The following is a 19457-nucleotide window of genomic DNA, read 5'->3' as shown; positions in this document are numbered from 1 at the left end:
TCAAGACATTATTACAGAAATGTCTTGGTCACACTAAAGTATGAAAATACTAACTTCTTATTTACAAACTTAAAATAATAAAGACTGCAATAAAATTAAAATTTTAAATTCTGGGAAACATTTTATATTTCACAATAACAAAGTTCATAGCTGCATTAGTATGGTGGCATAATAAAAGACTGTAATATAACTTGGTGTAGTTGCGAATTAATAAATATTAGCATGGCCCATAGGAAAATGGCAACGTTAGAAAACTGCTCAAGTGCCACCTATAAGGAACTTGACAAACTCTTAAGGGAGACGTGTGGCCCTAGAATGTGAACACAGTACACAGAATAGCTTACATGGAAATATCCTTCTGTTAGTGTACCAATCTCACCAATCAGAGTTCTTCATGGCAACCTTTTAATATCTTTCCCCCCAAATCAAGGTCTTCACCAAATAAGAGATACACGCTTTTTTTTTTATAATGGACCATCAACTGGGCAACACTAAAAGACGTCTTCAGTAAGAATTTTTAGGCCATCAAAGATTCTGACCTGGAATCATGGATTGAGACATATTTAGTAGATATGTGAGATCAGTTTCTATGATCTTGTAACTACGCAAAAAATCCATTGGATAAACCACTTTTGTCTCCTATTATAAAAGTGAAATTAAGAGTTACATTCAGACCAATTTAAACATATTTAAGACTAGAAAACAATTATTGGTTCGTCTGCCAAGGAAGGGACACTCCCAATGTTGACCTCTACCCATTTGACAGGGATGTCCCAAATGTGTTTAGTGTGTGATATCTAAGACAAGTTTTAATCCAAAGAAACAGAGAGGTAAGCAGGGATCTGTTTCATGCCTTTATCCTCCCTTTTTCTGGCAGCTACTGTTTCCAGTTCACTCTTTCAAAAAAGTAAAAGGTAGCAATGCCTTTCAGCTATTAAAACATGGAGCTTATAAGAACTGTGTCACATTTGTTTGTACAGACCTAGCATTCCAGGCTCTGACCCGCTTACTGCTTTACAAAAGGTATTCAATATTCAATTATAAAAGTGAAAAATAGGAAACATCCAACTTCTACTTCAAGCTAGAACTTATTTCATTACTAGAATGGAATGGTGCATTTCTTCCCTCAGTTGTAAAACACATCTGTTTATTTTGAAGGGAAGTATAGACTCACAAACAGTACGTTTATTTCTTAACTAGAGGCAGGGTAATAACTCCCACTTTCCGTAAATCTTCTCCCTTTCCACAGGGAGGAAAGAAATCGTTACAGAAATACATTAGACAAAAATTAAAGAGTAATAAAGGATCTTATTGTTTACCCAGTTTAAAAAAATGGAATATTTAGAAACAAAAGTAATTATTGAACTCAAAGTATTTCACTCATCTACTACTCTGCAGCCCTAGTCGAGAGTCTGGGATAACTATCTTTTGAATGAATACATTTTGTATAAAAATTAAAAAAAAAAAACAGTAAGTAGATACTTTAAGGGGAAAATGAAGTAGACAAAAAGAATGTACAAAATGGCGGTCTCAATGGGAAGGCAGCCTTCTCACAGTCCTCAAAATAGAGTTGGTAGGTAGCATTGTTACTCAAAGGCATGAAGTAAAAACTCCTATGAAGATTGAGGCAGCATTAGTGAGCAAGGGTGAGCAGGTAGCAACATCCGGGGGTGGTTTATTCTAAGAATGTCCACGGGCCTCAATGACTGTCTCTGAGTTCATTTTGTAAAGCCGCAAGCTGTTTTACAGGTTCCACAGTGGCTATAAATACAGCTCGGGATACTGCTTTGTGACCCAAGGGAAACAAAAACACCATAGGAGAGGAAACTCACCCAGAGCCTACAGGCATCCCCAGAGTCACCTAAACAAGGCCCAAACAGGAACTCCCCACAGAAAACCTCCTCTTATGCACAGAAAAATCAATGTGGAAACAATGTCCAAAGGGGGAGAGGAGAGGCCTAGAGTGTTGTTTTTGCTGATTCTGTTTGGAGGTTATACACAAAATATTACAATTAGGAGGAACTTTAAAAAGACTGTCTTCCCAGGTGCCCTTCTGTTCTCCTTCAGACAGAACCCACACCCCACCCAGAGGTTTCTATTTAAAAGCCTTCCAAAGCTGATTCTGTGCTCTCCCTGGACAATTACCCCTCCGACGTGACTGAGACCTACCTCAGGTCCTGGCTTCTTAGACACGGCCTCTGTTACATTCTGTCAATACGTTTCACCTTCTTCCAACGATAACCCATAATAAGAAGCTCTGCTTTTTGTGTCATATGATCGGACCAATTGAGTAACTGTTGATAAACATTGTTTTTATCATGGTGACTAATTGCTTCAGTATATAATCACACTACTCCAAAAAAGATTTTAGGTTCTGCACTAGCCCAAATCACCAGGTGCTAGACACAAGGAAATCCAAGGAACACATTTTTGAATGAATGCAAAACCATCTTCATATCCTTCTCCTTATATCCAAGTTAAACTCTTGTTACCTGATTTAGATGGTGACTCTGACTAGTGCCCACATGACCAAAGACATCCGTCCCCCATAACTTCCCTACCTGCTGAATTATTCCTAACAAAAACCCCTAAGCTAAGTGATTCTTCTCCAGTCTCCCCATTTCTCCCTAATTGGGAATCCTAGAACCCGAGTCAGCACTTTGGCGATCTGGCAATATTGGGAATGCAGGCTCATTCTTGCCCATCCCAGAATCACACTCGGTTTAAAACAGCAAGTAGCACATGACTGGTTCTTGGCACTTGGTTACCTTAAACTTGAGACGGTGTGTTCCTGACCGCTTCTGCTGACCAAATGTTCACAAACCTTCTTCTAAATTCTCAGGGAACTCTCCTTCTTACTCGTGGTTTGAACACTTGAGAGCGACGCAACATGCTTTCTATGACATCAACAAGTCACTCTTTAGAGCCCTTCTCAAAAAGGAGTCAGTATGAACTCTGATAGAATTCCTTTCATTGTGATCTCCCGAGGGACACAGTGGTAAATAATCAGTCCTGGAAAGAACTTTCCAAACAGTTAGATGACTTGACAGCTGCATTATTAGATCAGTTTTATCAAAAAAAATTTTTTTTAATGTTTTTATTTATTTTTGAGAGAGAGAGAAACAGAGTAATATTTGGGGAGGGGCAGAGAGAGAGGGAGACACAGAATCTGAAGCAGGCTGCAGGCTCTGAGCTGTCAGCACAGAGCCTGATGTGGGGCTCGAACTCACAAACTGTGAGGTCATGACCTGAGCAGAAGTCAGTCGTTTAACTGACTGAGCCCCACAGCCGCCCCTATTGGATCAGTTTTAAAAATTTGCCTATGAAGATATTATAAGGGTGTATAACATGGGCTAAAAAATTGTCTGTTTTTAAATGCGTGTCAGTAAATTGCCACACTATTTTTTTTCTTTTATTTTCTTTTTCATACCAAAGTTGAAATGTATACTCAAGTTGTCACTCTTTTCATGGGTATATGGTCAATGTATGTCTTGTAGGAAAGAAATGGGCATAAGAGAGGCCTGGTGTCTAATTTAGCAAGATGTGCACACAAGCACCAAGGTTTTGCATCCCCTCCAGACTAAGGGGGTGAAAGACAAAAAGATTTGGTTATTAAATCTCATTTGGGATTTATTAAGACTCAATATACCAGGCTTATCTCTTTTTAGGTTACCCGCTAAGACTACTTTCCTTTGTAAATTCAGACCAGCTTTATGAGTCTATCCTTTTTAAAGTATCTGAAAATTGTTTTTAGCCTTTTTCTACAGTTACTCTTACTTTCACTAGACAGAGAAACAAATCTTAAATGCTTTATTCTTTTTTAAGTATGGCTTGGGGTGGGGTGGATATTGAATAATTACTATATGTCAGGCTCAATGCTGTTATTTCATTACTATATTTTCAAAAACCTCATGAAGTAGATATCTTTTCCATTTTCTAGTTGGAGAATCAGGGACACAGATTGACTAATTTTCAAAAGGCCACATAGCTAGTGGAGTTCCATTCAAACCCAGGCTGAGACCACAGCCCATGCCAACTTCCTCGAGCTATGTTAGACCAGTCTCATTTCCCTCATCTTTAAGTGTTTTTGAGAATCCCACAACTTGTGAAAAAATGATAGCTAGTTAATCTGAAATGTCTTTTGGTTTGTTGGTTTTACCCTTCTTGAAAATATGCCAGTGGAGGCTAAAGGTGTCCAGCATATGTATTCTTTAATTCTTCCCTACGCAAACTATATGATTTCTTTGTTTTCTACAGTTTTGCCTAGCTTTCCTTTTGAACAAATGCATGATTTTTTCAAGACAAAATGCTTTTGCCATTTCCGGATTATCTATCATGTTTTTGTTGTGGATCAAATGGAACAGAATGTGCTTTGGCCACAGTTCCCTTAAAGTGGGAGGAGATACTGCATGTGTTTTCTAGTCCTGTTTATTGTTAAAGCTTATTCCTCCATGTGGTTTTATGTCATCTACAAATAATTCTTTTCTATCACTTTTCTGATCTTACTGTACTAAGTTCTCTGCTGCAAGAGGAGAGCCAGGCCTTGGGGCAACTCACAGTTCAATGTCCACACTGAACCATCAGTTTCACAAAATTTGTGGCCATCAGAGAAGCACTCTCTCTTAACCTGATGGTGGCTGCAACTTAAATGATGCTTTACTTGCAAAGAAAAGAACTTTGGTTCTCAGATAAGACCATCTAGGACAAGCAGGACGTAAAGTACAGTGACTGCCTGAGAAGTGCCAACAGTTTGCACAATACAGCGCAAGCCCCCACCCTGCAAAGGCAGAGGCCATTTCAGGCTCGCTGAGGCACCTCACACTATGGAGAGCATCAGTGCTGAAGTCAATCAGTTACTGTCATTGAAGAAGGAGCAGAGGACACGGTGCCTAACGTGAACAAAGACGCGGGAGCTTGCTCTCTTCTCCCCCTTGCCATCATGGCGCGGACTCTTTCTCCAACTTTGTGCAGGCAGATGCCAAGCAGAATACATCCAATGGCGGTACAAGTTCTTCCATTAAGGAAGGCAAGGCCTCCCTCCACAGCTATACTACATCAGCCAAAACGGTCCCAAACAACGTGCATCACACAGGGAGCCAGTGAAGGAGAGGGAAGCCAGAGCAGATGCCTCCCTGCCTGGTGAATGGCCCATTTACAAACTCAACAATAGTCAGAGGGGAGCAGGGGGCACAAGAGTTACCACCGTGATTGGTGACACCAGCACTTCTGGATCCAGTGTAAGTCAATGCCCTGAAAGAAGACAGGCTAGAAACCAGATTACCATAAACCTAGAGCATCATTTACCCTCTACCCGGTTATTTAAAAAGCACTGTCTTTAGGAAAAATCATGGAAGGAACTACTCACGCAACAAACACTGGTGCTTCCTCACTCTCAAATGTCTCTATGGGATATTAACTGTTAGCTAGATAAAACAGGCAAAAGCAGCCTTTTCACTGCTGAACCAACTAATTACCTTTTATAACTCTTAAAAAGCGAAGGTAGATGTAAGAGCTCTAGTGAAAAGAAAAACATGTTAAGTGCATTGTGTCTAGACTTTGCCAAGCAAATAAGGGAGAGAAAACGTACAAAATCAAAAGATCTTGCTACACCAGAATTTCGAATCAATGTAAAAAAAATTTCAGCCTCATATTTTAATGTATCTTGTCATTAGCATTTCATATTTACACAATCAGCCTCAGATTGCTGTATATTCAAGATGTACATGCATCCTACATGGTGAATAGCACCCACATAGTAAAATTACAAAAAATTAAAAATGCTTTTCAGGCATCTCATCCCTTAAAATGCTGCACATTCCTGTAACTGTCTCATAAACAGACTATTGGAAAAAAGATCAAACACACAAGGATATCTTCACTACACTAGCAGAAAGCCCTAAAAGTGGGTGGGTCAAGGCAGAAAATGAAGTCTAGGTGATTATTGGGCACCATAAAACAAGGGACGCAGCAAAACACAGAACAGGAAAATATGAGGCGGGGGTGGGGTGGGTGGGGGGGGATCCAGGACTGTCAGTACAATATATGCAGGTTTTTTTCAAATGTAAATTTTAAAGTGAATGCTGCTTTTATGTTTCTGCATAAAGGAAAGCATAACAAGGCTGCTTTACTTCCCTTTTAAACACAAGCACATGAAGACAGTAAGGGTTGTGAAAAGCCAATTCTTTGTGCCGCTACTTAATCAATTGCACTCAGTTCTACTCGATGACACAGCCACACTGCAAAGACCACTCAGCAGTTAATGGATATAATGTTGGAAAAGCACTTTGAGGTCTTCCAAAGAAAGGTAGGGTAAAAACCCAAAGGAGCATGGTTTTATTACTTATTCCCAATAACGAAGCAGTATTGTGGATGGAACTCCCGTGACCTAAAAAGAAATTAAGGTATTAATTTATTTTGCTAATTCTTATTCTTCCATAGGAAATCACTTCTTTCACAAGTTGGTATGTGAAATCACAGTAGAATTAGCCAGTGCCCTAGTCTGTTCTTGTCAGGATAACCATTCCACACTGCACTGCGAGGGATAAATATGTTCTTCAAGTGTTACAGCCTACGTTTACAATCTGTCAAAATGTAGAGCTGAGGAGGAGTTCTGTGTTTTTCACTGTATACATCCATCACTAGCTATCACTCTCCCCACAGACAGCAAAAAGTCAACAATGAAACATAAAAGCTAAAAATAAGCAACTGAGCAATTGCTCAGAAGAGCCGTGCGACAGGCACCGGCTCTACACGGACACACATTCCTTCCCTTTCTTTATTACTGACAATTTAAGGTAACTGAAGTTAAGGATGCAGACATAAGCAAAAGAAAAAGAAACATGCACTGCACAAATATGTCAAAGTGGGAAATAAAATTTCATGCTCATAACCACACAAGATCAGCATTCCGAATGGCACATGCCCGGAATGCAAGGAGTGACTAATATATGCTACCGCAAATGCCGTGAGAAATGACAATTATAGGCACTTCAAATGCTCAGAAAAAGAACTCAGTGTCATTTCATACAAGCTGCAAATATTTCTTCATTCACAGGTGTCATAACATGTTCATTTCTAAGAGTCAATCAAATCAACATTTATTAAAGACCCACTGTGTACCACTTACTATGCTCTAATCATGGAAAATAGTGCATGAAAAAGAATATGGTTTACATGCAGGTGTATGTTCAAAATATATGTATGGGTATATTCCAATGAATATAGAAAAAGTGTAATCTAAAGGAAAACGCCTGATTCAGAAAATCAGCAAATCCATGACTTCAATAGGTATTTTTGGTTTTCTTCTCATTCTGTAAGAATATATTAGGTAAGAAAAATGGCAGAAAACCCTTGAAAATTACAAGTTGGAAATCTTACAAATGAAAAGGAGACAAGGTGTCTTTCAACAGTGTTTTTAAACTCTTTTTTTAACCTTCAAAATGATTCATTTAACAAAATCTCACAGGAAACCACAATGTATAAGTGAGATAAAGAAAGGTATATATATAATGAATACAAATGTGTTGTATAAGTACACATTTATAACACTTATTTATTAGGTAAATAAATGAGGGGTGTTTTCATAAAGACAAAAATGTGAAATAGGGAATGATAGATGACAGTTACATTCTTTTATGAGCCTCAGTATCTGATTCGTTTCTGTATTTGGGGGGTTTTGGCACCATATTAACAAAATTCTGGTTCATACACATACCTGGGTACAAATAGTAAGATTTAACAGCTCCCCTGAAATCTCAGGTTATTCTTCAAGCAAACAGAGACAGCAAGAAAAGCTTTATTCCATAGGCTGAACCCAGATACACTAACCTATGAACACAAATTGACTCATCACTGTTCTCAACTATGGTTAATTTTCCATCAAGTACACTTGACCATGTGTATGTGGGTTTTTTTTTTAATTACAATATTTAAATTCAAATCAAACCTTCGAGAGACCCAAAGACCCTGCCCAGAATGTCCCAGAGGTTAGAAGACCCTAATCCCTATTTGTAAGCCTGTCTTTAAAAAGCCCACCAGCATATGCGGAGTTGGTATGAGTGGCTAAAATGCGGGTCACCGGGCCATACGTAGCACACAAATGCCTGTTGGCAGAACTAGGATTCGAGCAAGGTGTGCCATCTGCAGATCTGCTGACCTTTTGTTTCCTTCATTTCCTCCCAATGGTCTTGTTCCTCTTCTCCACTACTATTTTGGCCCAGAGCAATCCAACCGATCATCTCTTTACGCTTCATAGTGCGCCTGTTATAAATGGAAATCATCAACGTGACATCAGAGAGCTGAAAGAGGGCCACCTGGAAAACAAAGGTCTCCTTATAGACAGGATTGGGCTGACCACGTCGAATGGATGTCTTACAGCGGGACATCTCTTGACCCACAGAATTGAGAAGAAAGAGCTTCCCGTATGTATCTAAGAAAAAAAAACAAATAAGAAAACATCAGGGCTTTCTGTTCTGCTAGTTGTGTTGTAATACTTACATGGGCTCCAAGTTTTTCCTTTTTAACACATTGATCAGCATCCTTGGGCCTGATGTTTGCTGCAGGGCTAACATATTTTCCATGAATTATTAAGGAAAGGGATTATTAGCTTCAACGTTGAATGTTTCATGCAGCCCACGACAGGCACCTTGCTGATGTTCATCAGAAGCTCTACATTTACGGAGGTGTATACATGCCTAAGTATATGTGCAATGGTGTCTGTGGACATGCATGGTTCTTCATCCACATTTTGTTTATGTAACAAATATATACATTTTGTTCCAGGAATGTTTTAATAGTCAAAATACTGTTTTATGCCAAGATCACAGACTGCCTTCTCTTCTCACTCTCTCTATATTCTTTGGACCATCTTATCCACTCAATGACAAGTACCAAATCTGTGTCTCTAGCCTAGACTTCTCTCCCAAGCTCAAGATCCAGCTCAATACCACATTTCTTCCTGTGGACATTCCACACACCTCTCACTCATCGTGTCCCCAGCTTTTAAAAACTTGCTGCTCCAGTATTCCCCATCTCTGTGAACAGTAGATCATCCACTAAATTACCCAAACCAGGAGTCAGGACTACATTTTTATTTATTGGTTTGTTTATTATTTATTTATTTATTGTGAAACTGGCTTTCCATACAACACCTAGTGCTCATCCCAACAAGTGCCCTCCTGAATGCCCATCACCCATTTTCCCCTCTCTCCCACCCCCATCAACCCTCAGTTTGTTGTCTGTATTTAAGAGTCTCTTACGGTTTGCCTCCCTCCCTGTCTGTAAATTTTTCCCCCTCCCCTCCCCTATGGTCTTCTGTTAAGTTTCTCAAGATCCACATATGAGTGAAAACATATAGTATCTGTCTTTCTCTAACTGACTTATTTCACTTAGCATAATACCCTCCAGTTCTATCCATATTGCTTCAAATGGCAGGATCTCATTCTTTCTCATATAAACCACATGTGGTTTATAAACACAATGGAATACTACTGGACTACATTTTTGGCAAGACTGGCTCCTCGCCCCTAGTCTAGCCAAGCAATCACCAAGTTCTGTTGATTCTATGTCCTAAATAGCTCCCAACTCTGCCCACTGCTTTCCATTCCCGAAGCCACTGAACTCTGCATGCACTGCAAGCTTGGGTCACCAGCCTCTATCAGAACCTGCAATACAGCACGTCTCTTCATTCATCTCCCATCCCTGGGCTGCCCAATCCCACAGCCAGAAGGAGCTCTGTCAAATGCAAATCTGTTCATGTCACTCACTAATAGACAAAGACTAAGGCTTCAATACTTCCCACTAGTCACAGGACCAAAACTAAATGTCTTGGTATAAATCACACACTCTGACCCTCTTACCTTCCAGTTTTACTATGCACCACTGTTGCCTTTATATGCTGCATTCCCACTACACTGAAGTACCTTCACCCCTCCAACCCACCCTGCTCTCTCCCTTTCAACTTCTGCACAAACTCTACATGCTCTGATACCACATGTGATATTTATCTTCCCACGATTTCTATTCATTAGTTTTGTTTGGACGTGGCTGTCTCCAGGAATTTTTGCTGACCACAAGCCCCTGCCCTGACCGGGATAACCCTTCTGTGTGGTCCATCAAAATCTAGCTTCAGGTTATCTCATGGCTTAGCACCCAGCATTGTCATTGCTTGCTTACTCATCTGCAAGGCTATCAGTGTGAGAGAGGAATTGCCTTGTTTATGACTGTACCCCTGGTTCCTGGCCTAGTGTCTAACACATGGTAGACATTCAATAAGTATTAAATATTTTGAAATGAATGTACATGACTATCCAGGAGGCTTGACTTTCTTTTTTCTTTTGGTCTTGGGTTTTCAAACTTGAAAAATGAAGATAAACCCCTTGTTTTATACCCCCTTGTACTAGAATGCTATAAAATGGTGACTAGCCTCATATGTTTAGTAACTTATAGAAAGGAAAGAAAATAGCCAAATTTTACTAACATAGTCTCTCCTTCTGCTAAAATTCCTGAATAATTACAAAGAAGATTATCCCTACAATTATATTTTATTAAAATCACTTGATTTATCAATTTATTGACCCTCTCTTAACTATGATTTTTAAAATTTTTTTTGATGTTTTATTTATTATTGAAGGAGAGAGAGAGCGTGAGGGGGGAGGGGCAGAGAGAGAGGGAGACACAGAATACGAAGCAAGCTCCAGGCTATGAGCTGTCAGCACAGAGCCCGATGCTGGACTTGAACCTGTAAACCACGAGATCATGACCCAAATGGAAGTCAGAGGTCCAACCAACTGAGCCACCCAGGCACCCCTTAACTACGATTTTTACCACTAACTTCTGTGTGTCCTATTCTTTAGAAAACAAAACAAAACAAAACAAAACGTTAGGGCGTTTCCCCAATTCTATCATTCTGTACATTCTGTTCCATGAAGGCTGAAAGCTGGTTAGTGTTTACTGCTCACTTTCCCACCTACCAACCAGTCAAACTTTTAAAAGCGTAAATCCAGATCTCTGTAATTTACAGTTCCTTACAAGAGCATTGTAAGATCGGAAACAAATTACAACCTGCAGTTTTCTTTCTATGTTGATCTTTTTCTATTCCGGTTTGATGTGTTATTTTATTCACTTATCTGCTGAGAAACACAAGGTGTGAAATTACACTTCAGGTGTGAAAACACCTCTCTGTCTCAGAAACAGGGCTCTCCACTCTTCAAACTGCTCTACAGAGAAAGCTGTCAGAAAACCAACAATGGAGGAGTGAATTTGTGTTTCCGCAGCTGTACAGCTGCATGATTCTTACAGGAAAAGTTCAACCCAGTCACCGAACTGCTCTGGCAATTCTGCTGTCAGTTATGACAGTGGGAATTGAGATCATCTTGCAAACAAAGACTTGCTCATTTCACAAAGTGCAATTTCAGTCTTTATCCCGTCACAAGATCCCTTTCTAATTACAAGAAAGGCCATTTACTCCTAAACCACCATCACCGAAGCTGAATTGAATGTGTATGACAAAAAAGGGCAATAATTATTTTATGAACAATCCAGTCTGAGGACACCTAACCAAAAGAAGAGAAACATTGCTGATTATTCCAGCTCCAGGGAACCTCTTCTCAGCATTAACGATGTGTTTATTTTTTTTTTAATTTTTTTTTTTAACGTTTATTTATTTTGGGACAGAGAGAGACAGAGCATGAACGGGGAAGGGGCAGAGAGAGAGGGAGACACAGAATCGGAAACAGGCTCCAGACTGAGCCATCAGCCCAGAGCCCGACGTGGGGCTCGAACTCACGGACAGCGAGATCGTGACCTGAGCTGAAGTTGGATGCTTAACCGACTGAGCCACCCAGGCGCCCCAACGATGTGTTTATTTTTAATTGTCCAGAGCAAAGGCTGTGCCCAGGAAATTCTACCTGTGAGAAACAGTGCTGGGGTTTTGGGGGTTCGATGACTTATTCCAATGAGCACCAGCCAGAATTGACAAAGAAAGGGTCAAGTAAATATACAACTTAACTGAATTCTGTTTTAATTCTTTGGAATTGATAATACTTGCTACAAAACACCACCAAGCAATATTTTATCTTCTGATGGATGAGTATTCAGAATGCCCCACAGTGGCACTAATAACTCAAAAACATCATCAAAAGTTTGAATGGGTTGGGGCACCTGGGTAGCTCAGTCGGTTGAGCCCCCGACTTCGACTCAGGTCATGATCTTGCAGTTCTGAGTTCAAGCCCCGCATCGGGCTCTGTGCTGACAGCTCAGAGCCTGGAGCCTGTTTCAGATTCTGTGTCTCCCTCTGTCTCTGCCCCTCCCCCACGCTCGCTCTCTCTCTCTCTCTCTCTCTCTCTCTCTGTCAAAAATAAACATTAAAAAGAATTTTTTTTTTTAAGTTTCAATGGGTCATGATTCCTTGATAGAACTGGATGCTGCTCTTCTGACTCAGCTGTGTCAACTGCTTTACCAGTCATTGTCTCTTTTACCAGTTGTTTCCTTCTCCATACAGGAAGATGCCATGCATACCAAAAAAATTATAATAGTACATAATCCTCAATTTATCATGGCACAAAACTGTGTCATTTTAAACTCAGAAGTCATTTTTCCAAAGAAACAGCACAATACCCTACTGGTTACTTATAGAGCTCATAGGAAACACTGCCTATTTGCAGTACCATAGACTCTGCCTTGGCACAGGGGTGGGGTACCGTGATTGACCAGGCAAGGGAAAGGAATTCAGTCATTTAACCTCCCCTTCTCTTTTAATTTATCATAGTTACAAGATATTTTAAACATACAGAAAAGAATAGAGAACAATATTACATATACCCAAATACCCATCACACAGATGTGTGGTATTTAACATTTGTTATAGTTACTACTGACCTTTTGCTTTTTGTTGGATTTTTAGGAAATAAAATATTATAATTGAAGATCCTTGAGAATTCCTCCTTGATCCTATTTGATTGCTTCTCTCACTAATAGTAATTACTAGTCTGTATTTGGAGTTCATCATTTTCATGTATATTTTTAGACTTTCACCATATAATAGACATAAATATACACAAAATATACTTAATAGTATTTTGCACATTTAAAGTACTTAGCATTTTACTGTATTTATTCCTGAAAACATGCCTTTTTTCATTCAGCATTAAGTTTTTTATATTATCTGTATTGATATATATCCTTGTGACTCCTTTAACAGATATATAATGTTTAAACTACAACTCACTTGTCCATTCTCCTAATTAATGGATATTTGTGTGTAATAACCAAGAATTGAAAAGATTTCAGTGAATATTTTTCTATATTTTACACTACCAAAATTTGAGAATTTTTCCAGTATATATGTAGGAGTGGATTGCTGGTTCTTTATAAATTCTAGATAAATATCTTTTTTATATTTATTGCCAGTATCTTTTCTCTGCATGTAGCTTACCTTTTTATTTTATAGTGACTTTTGTAGAGTAACTGCTTTAAATTTCTGTGGAGTCATGTTTATAAATGTTTTCCTTTTTAGTTTATGCATTAACAGAATTATTTAAGAAATCCTACCCAAACTCAATAGTCTCATATATTTTCTTCTATGAGTCATAAGAATTTATTTTTCATATTTAATCTTTAATCTACCAGAAATTGATCTTTGCGTGTGGTGTGAGGCAGGGATCTATTTTTTTTTCCATACTGGAAGCATTATTCATTAAATAGCCCATCATCTCCCAACTGATTTGTAATACAATGTCAGATACCAAATTTCCAAGCCTGAGTGGCTCACCTGATAATAGTTATTATCATCATTTTATAATATGCCTAGCTGTCTGCTAGGGAGAATCCTTCTATTGTCTTTTTTAAATTTTTCATTATTTTAAGCTCTTGCTTGGTTTAGCTGACTTATGCATATGAACATATAATCGGCTTGTAAAGTTCTATTAAAAGACATAAAGCAAAATATACCAAAAACAAACAAACAAACAAACACCACCCACCACCCGGGGATTTTGATCGAGATTGTACTGGATAGAAACTTGGGAAAAGCTGTCTTCACAGTATAGAACATTCTTACCAATGAACATAGTTTACCTATTGATTTAGTGTTCTCTTGTGTCTTTCAAAAAGTTTTGTATTTTTTTTCCATAATTTTCTTGTCTTTTGTTAATGTTATCCTTTGGTACCTTAGATATTTTCTTACTGTCATAGGTAGTAGTGTTTTAAAACTCTACTTTATAACTGCTCTTGATGTATTAGAAAATAATTGGTTTTGTATGAAAAACTTATTAGTTTAAGTTTGTAGATTTTCCTAATGTAGACAATCATACTTTTACAAATAATGGCAGCTTTGTTTCTTCCTCTCATGTTTTAAATTTTTATTTCTTTTTCTTATTCTACTGAATTGCCTTGAGCCTCCAGTCTAATATCGAGTAAGAGTGATGCCAGTGGGAATCCTTATTTTGTTCCTGACTTTAATAAAGGACTTCAGGATTAAGAATGACACTTAGTGCAGATTTTCTTTAAATGCCCACTATCAAGGTTTAGCAAGTTCTCTTCCATATTGCATATTAGTTGTTGATATTTAACACTGTTTCCACCATTCTAAGCACTTTCCTGTACCAAAGGGGCTTAAAACTTAAAACTGCACTTCCCTAAATCTTTTGCCAGTAAGATCCCACAAATGAAAGCTACTTGTCTGAGACTGGAAGGTAGAAGAAAAAGGGAGCCACATCTCTCCAGAGGCATGTGTCTAGGCATTAGCAGATGGCAAAGTAGGGGTTTTGCGCATGTGTTCAACCGTCCTTATGAGAATCACTCCTTTCTTGCACACACAGCTCAGACCATTTCAGCATTTTTCCTGTGATGTCTATACTAGATTTCCTGAAGGGAGCCCCCTCAGGAAATTTTATCAATAATAGATAGCACATTTTATCAAAAGCTTCTTTTGTACCTCTTGAAAGAATCCTAATGGTTTTTCATAAATCAGTTAATATGGTGAACTACACAAGCATATTTTCGTAATGTTAAATCCTTCTTGTATTCTTGAGCCAAGTTCAGTGTGTTAGTAATTAGTATTTTTTTTCCTTATACATTATGAGGCTAGATGGGCCCAACATAAACTACAGTGTGAGTGGCAAGATGTGCAGAGGGGAAACAGGGAGAGATTGGGAGCAAGAGAAACAATCTGGTGTTATATCTATCTTTTACACAGCAATTGTAGTCCTTTTACATTTATTATATCACATATCTTTTGATTTATTTTTATAGTTTTGGTTTGTGCTTTTTATTCTACACTTTCTATGCCTTTAAATATCCTTTTCTGGTTTCTATTGGAACCACTGAATTATCTTTATTCTAATTTACTCCCTCTATTGATTTGAAAGTTAGATTAAAATTTCAACATGTACCTTGATTTAATATCTAAAATTAATCAATATTTTTACCCTCCTCTAAGCAATATAAGGATCTTAGAATTATTTGATTTTTACTTCCCCTTCTCAACCTTCATGTTATTTCTACCTAGATTTTTATTTCCATTTGCTGTTATACTCCAAATATATTAGTAATTTTCCTGTTGTTTTATTTTTTGCAGTTTATACATCCTGATATTTACCTATATGTTCACCAATTTTTGTTCATCATTCTCTCCTAAAGTTCACTATTTCCTTCTAAGTTCAATTCTTTCTTCCTGAAATATGTCAGTTAGTGGTTATTTCAGTGACAAACTCTTTCAAACTTTGTGGAAAATATCTTTATTTTTCCTTCACTCAAACAGTGAAGAGCCCCTTGTCCTCTGGCTTCTGTCATTGCTGTTGAGAAGTCTTTCCTCAGTCTTACTGCCATTCTTCTGCAGGTAACTTGGTTAAAAAAAACAAAACAATGAAAAACAAATAAACAAAAAACCCCAGTTTGATTGAGATATAATTCATATACCATGGTAACCATATTTCCCCCTTGTGGCTTTTCTGTCTACATTTTCTGACTAAGTTTAATATTATTGTGGGAATTCTCTCTCTCAAAAATAAACAAACATTTTAAAAAATGTAAAAACTCTCTCTCAAAAATAAATAAACATTATTTATTTATTTTTTTTTAAAAGGGGCACCTGGGTGGCTCAGTCGGCTAAATACCCAACTTCGGCTCAGGTCATGATCTCGCAGTTCATGAGTTCCAGCCTCTCATTCGGCTCTTTACTGGCAGCTCAGAGCCTGGAGGCTGCTCCACATTATGTGTCTCCCCCGCTCTCTGCCCCTCCTCCACTCCTGCTTGCTTGCTCTTTCTCGCTCTCTCGCTCTCTCTCTCTCAGAAAGAAACATTAAAAATTTAAAAATATTATCGTGGGAATTAAGTAAAGGAATATCACCTATGCACTAAGTTAGTGCCACATATAAATCTTCATTTGAATTGGCCATAATTCTGAGCATATACTGGTTACTAATAAACACTATATTTAGCTGAAACTGGCACCAGAACTTTAAAAGAAGGTGGTATGCTCCATATCTGTTTATTTTCATTTAGTCCTTTTTCCCTTGTACTCCATTTGTATAGCTTACCCCCTCCCACCCCCGTATCCCACGTGTTCTTCATACTCGACATGAGGCGGCTTGCTATGCTTTTTTGTTTTTCTTTGCTCTAGTCTCTGCTATTGTGAGTGCCTAACAAGGTTAATATGCTGCTGCTGTAAGTATTATCATTTGGGATGTAATTATCACATGTGGCTAATCATGCACATGCTGAGAGGCTGGGAACTTGTTTTTAACTGGAGGGGACATCTTAATGATAGTTTTTGACAAGAACCATTATATGTGTGTCTATATACACACATATACACAATGCACTAATGCACTGTAGAGGGAGACAAAGTGAAAATAAAGTTGGAGAAAGAGAACCTGACAACAGAATAGCTAATATATTTTTTAACATAGCACTTGTATGAGTAACATCAGCTTGTTAACCTCATTTAATAGGTAAGGAAATGAAATTCAGAGAGGTTAAGTCAAATGTTGAGGCCATGCAGTAATTAGGTGGCAGGCAGCACAGAGCTGCTAAATTGTTAGTGAATTGCTTTCCCATGAAGCCAAATTTGAAGGATAATCAAATGTTTCTAATTCTCCATGGGAACTTTTTCAAAATCATTTGTAAATGCATATTAGGATTTCTTATGTCCATCAGATGCTATAAACTGCTTTTTTTCACCTGGACCATCCTCCATGCACAGATGTAGAGACTATTCCTTACCATCAGGTTACAGACTAGCCTATACTACCTTAACAGCAATAATGACAATATTTTTGAACACTGGCCACACATCCTAAATGAAGTATTGCCTTGAAAATGCCTGGCATGATTCTTGCCACACTGTTAAGATTAGTTCATGTTCTTACTTCATTAATATGTTGTTTCTGAAGAGGTCTATGGGATAGTTTCAGTGATTTTCAAATAGCCCATTTTATCATCTGTAGACCACCTATTATTTGGAAAAAAAACACATAAATTTATAACATGGGCATTTTCCAGAAAGATAGAAAAAGATATATAGATAGATGTAAATATAGATATACAAACCTAGCTAGCTAGCTAGTTAGCTCTACCTGTCCACCCATCCATCTACCCATTGGATGAACAGAGAAAAGGTTAACGTTGGAAATCAAGCAGTGCCTTAGCCACATACTTTCTCTTGGGATGGATGTGGTTTATGGAGGGTGTTACAGAAGATGCCCTTAGGTGTAGGTGCTTGGTACTCTATCCTGTCCAAGGTTGAGTCAGGGGAACAAGGTTGGACCTTGAGATATCAACATAACCAAAAACAATGTAATTCCAAACGCAGAAGCTGAGGCTCACATTTTATTTTGACCCACCTGACCCAGCTGAACTATTACAGACCAGACTAGGCTTTCTGCCCAATATTGTAGAATATTCAAATACACTGAAAATTTGAAATATTTGTACGATGGACACCCATACACATTATGCCCAGGATCTTCATTTGTTATATTTTGCTTTATTTGTGTTATGGACTGAATGTGTGTATTCTCTCAAAATTCATATGCTGAAGCCTTAATCCCCAATGTGATGGTATTTGGATATGTGACCTTTGGAGGTAATTAGGTCATGAAGGTGGATCCCTCATGAATGAGAATAGTACCCTTATAAGAAAAGACATGAGAGAGATGATTTCTTTCTCTGCCATGTGAGGATACAGCAAGAAGGTGTCTGTCTGCAAAGTAGGCAGAGGGGTTCTCACCAGGAACCGAGCCAGATGGACTTTGATCTTGAACTTTTCAGCCTCCAGAACTGCGAAAAATACATTTCTGTGAAGTCACTTGGTCTACGGTATTTTTGTTGTAGTAGCCCAAACTCAGACAATTTTCTTTCTCACATATCTGCATTTATCTACCCATCAATCCATCTTAGCCATATTCATCCTTACTCTTCACCCGTACCTAAACATTTCAGCATGCATTTAACTAACCAGAGTTCAATACTTTGTTTTTTCTATTTTAAGGTACAATTTACACACAGTAAAATGAACAAAGCTTAGTACCGTCCAGTAAATTCTGACCAATGCAAACACCCATTTAACCCATACTCCCATCAAAATATAGAATATGTCCATCACCATGGAATATTCTTTCACGTCCCTGCCCAGTTCATCTTGACAGGCAACCACTCTTCTGTTTTTTGTTTTCACTATAGATGAGTTTTGCCTATTTAATTTTTAAAAAATCTTTTAATGTTTATTTTTGACAGAGAGAGAGACAGAGCATGAGCAGGGGAGGGGCAGAGAGAGAGGGAGACACAGAATCCGAAGCGGGCTCCAGGCTCTGAGCTGTCAGCACAGAGCCCAGTGAGGGGCTCGAACCATGAACCGTGAGATCATGACTTGAGCTGAAGTCAGACACTTAACTGACTGAGCCACCCAGGTGCCCCTAGTTTTGCCTACTTTAGAACTCCCCATAAATGGAATCATGTAGTAGGTATCCAGTATGTTTTGGAGATCCCATGTTAATTTCATTCTTCTTTAGTTGTTGAATAGTATTCCACTATATAAATATATCTTAACTTGTTTATTCATGCATGTGGACATGAGGGCTCTTTGCAGTTTTCATCATTATGAATGAATCTGCTCTAAACATTCTTGTCCAGGTCTTCTCTCTTCTCTCTTCTCTCCTCTCTTCTCTCCTCTCTTCTCTCCCTCTCCCTCTCCTTCTCCTTCTTTTTTAATGTATGGGTAAATGCCCAAACATAGAACTGTTGGATTTTCAGTGCAAATTTAGTTGTGTAAGAAACTTCCAGGACTTTTCCCAAAGTGGTTGCTCCATTCCCACGAAGAAAGTATTCTCCACATCCTCAGCAGCACTTAGTGGAATCCACACTACTTTCAGCCATTCTAGCAGGTGTCATGAAGACTCACACCTAAGAATACTCTCACTAGCTCCTGCCCATGAAAGCAAAACCTGCCTCTCTGACTTCTC

At 38.4% G+C, this 19457-nt stretch overlaps 1 protein-coding gene across 6 annotated transcripts in view; it reads right to left on the bottom strand.

The window, feature by feature from the left end:
- Positions 1 to 5637: 5637 nt before the first annotated feature.
- The window catches only part of SYT16 (synaptotagmin 16), a 249390-nt gene continuing 235570 nt past the window's right edge, over positions 5638 to 19457 (bottom strand). For all 6 annotated transcript variants that reach the window (XM_053224529.1, XM_053224528.1, XM_015068123.3 and 3 more), the window contains one exon: positions 5638 to 8428. In XM_053224529.1, the coding sequence (XP_053080504.1) occupies positions 8115 to 8428 (314 nt within the window). In that variant the 3' untranslated portion in view covers positions 5638 to 8114. The remainder of the gene's footprint in view (positions 8429 to 19457) is intronic.

The sequence above is a fragment of the Acinonyx jubatus genome, chromosome B3, assembly GCF_027475565.1.
Source record: "Acinonyx jubatus isolate Ajub_Pintada_27869175 chromosome B3, VMU_Ajub_asm_v1.0, whole genome shotgun sequence".
In the NCBI taxonomy this organism is placed as follows: Eukaryota; Metazoa; Chordata; class Mammalia; order Carnivora; family Felidae; genus Acinonyx; species Acinonyx jubatus.
Note: the sequence above shows the minus strand (reverse complement) of the source record. Positions and strands in the feature narration are given on the sequence as shown.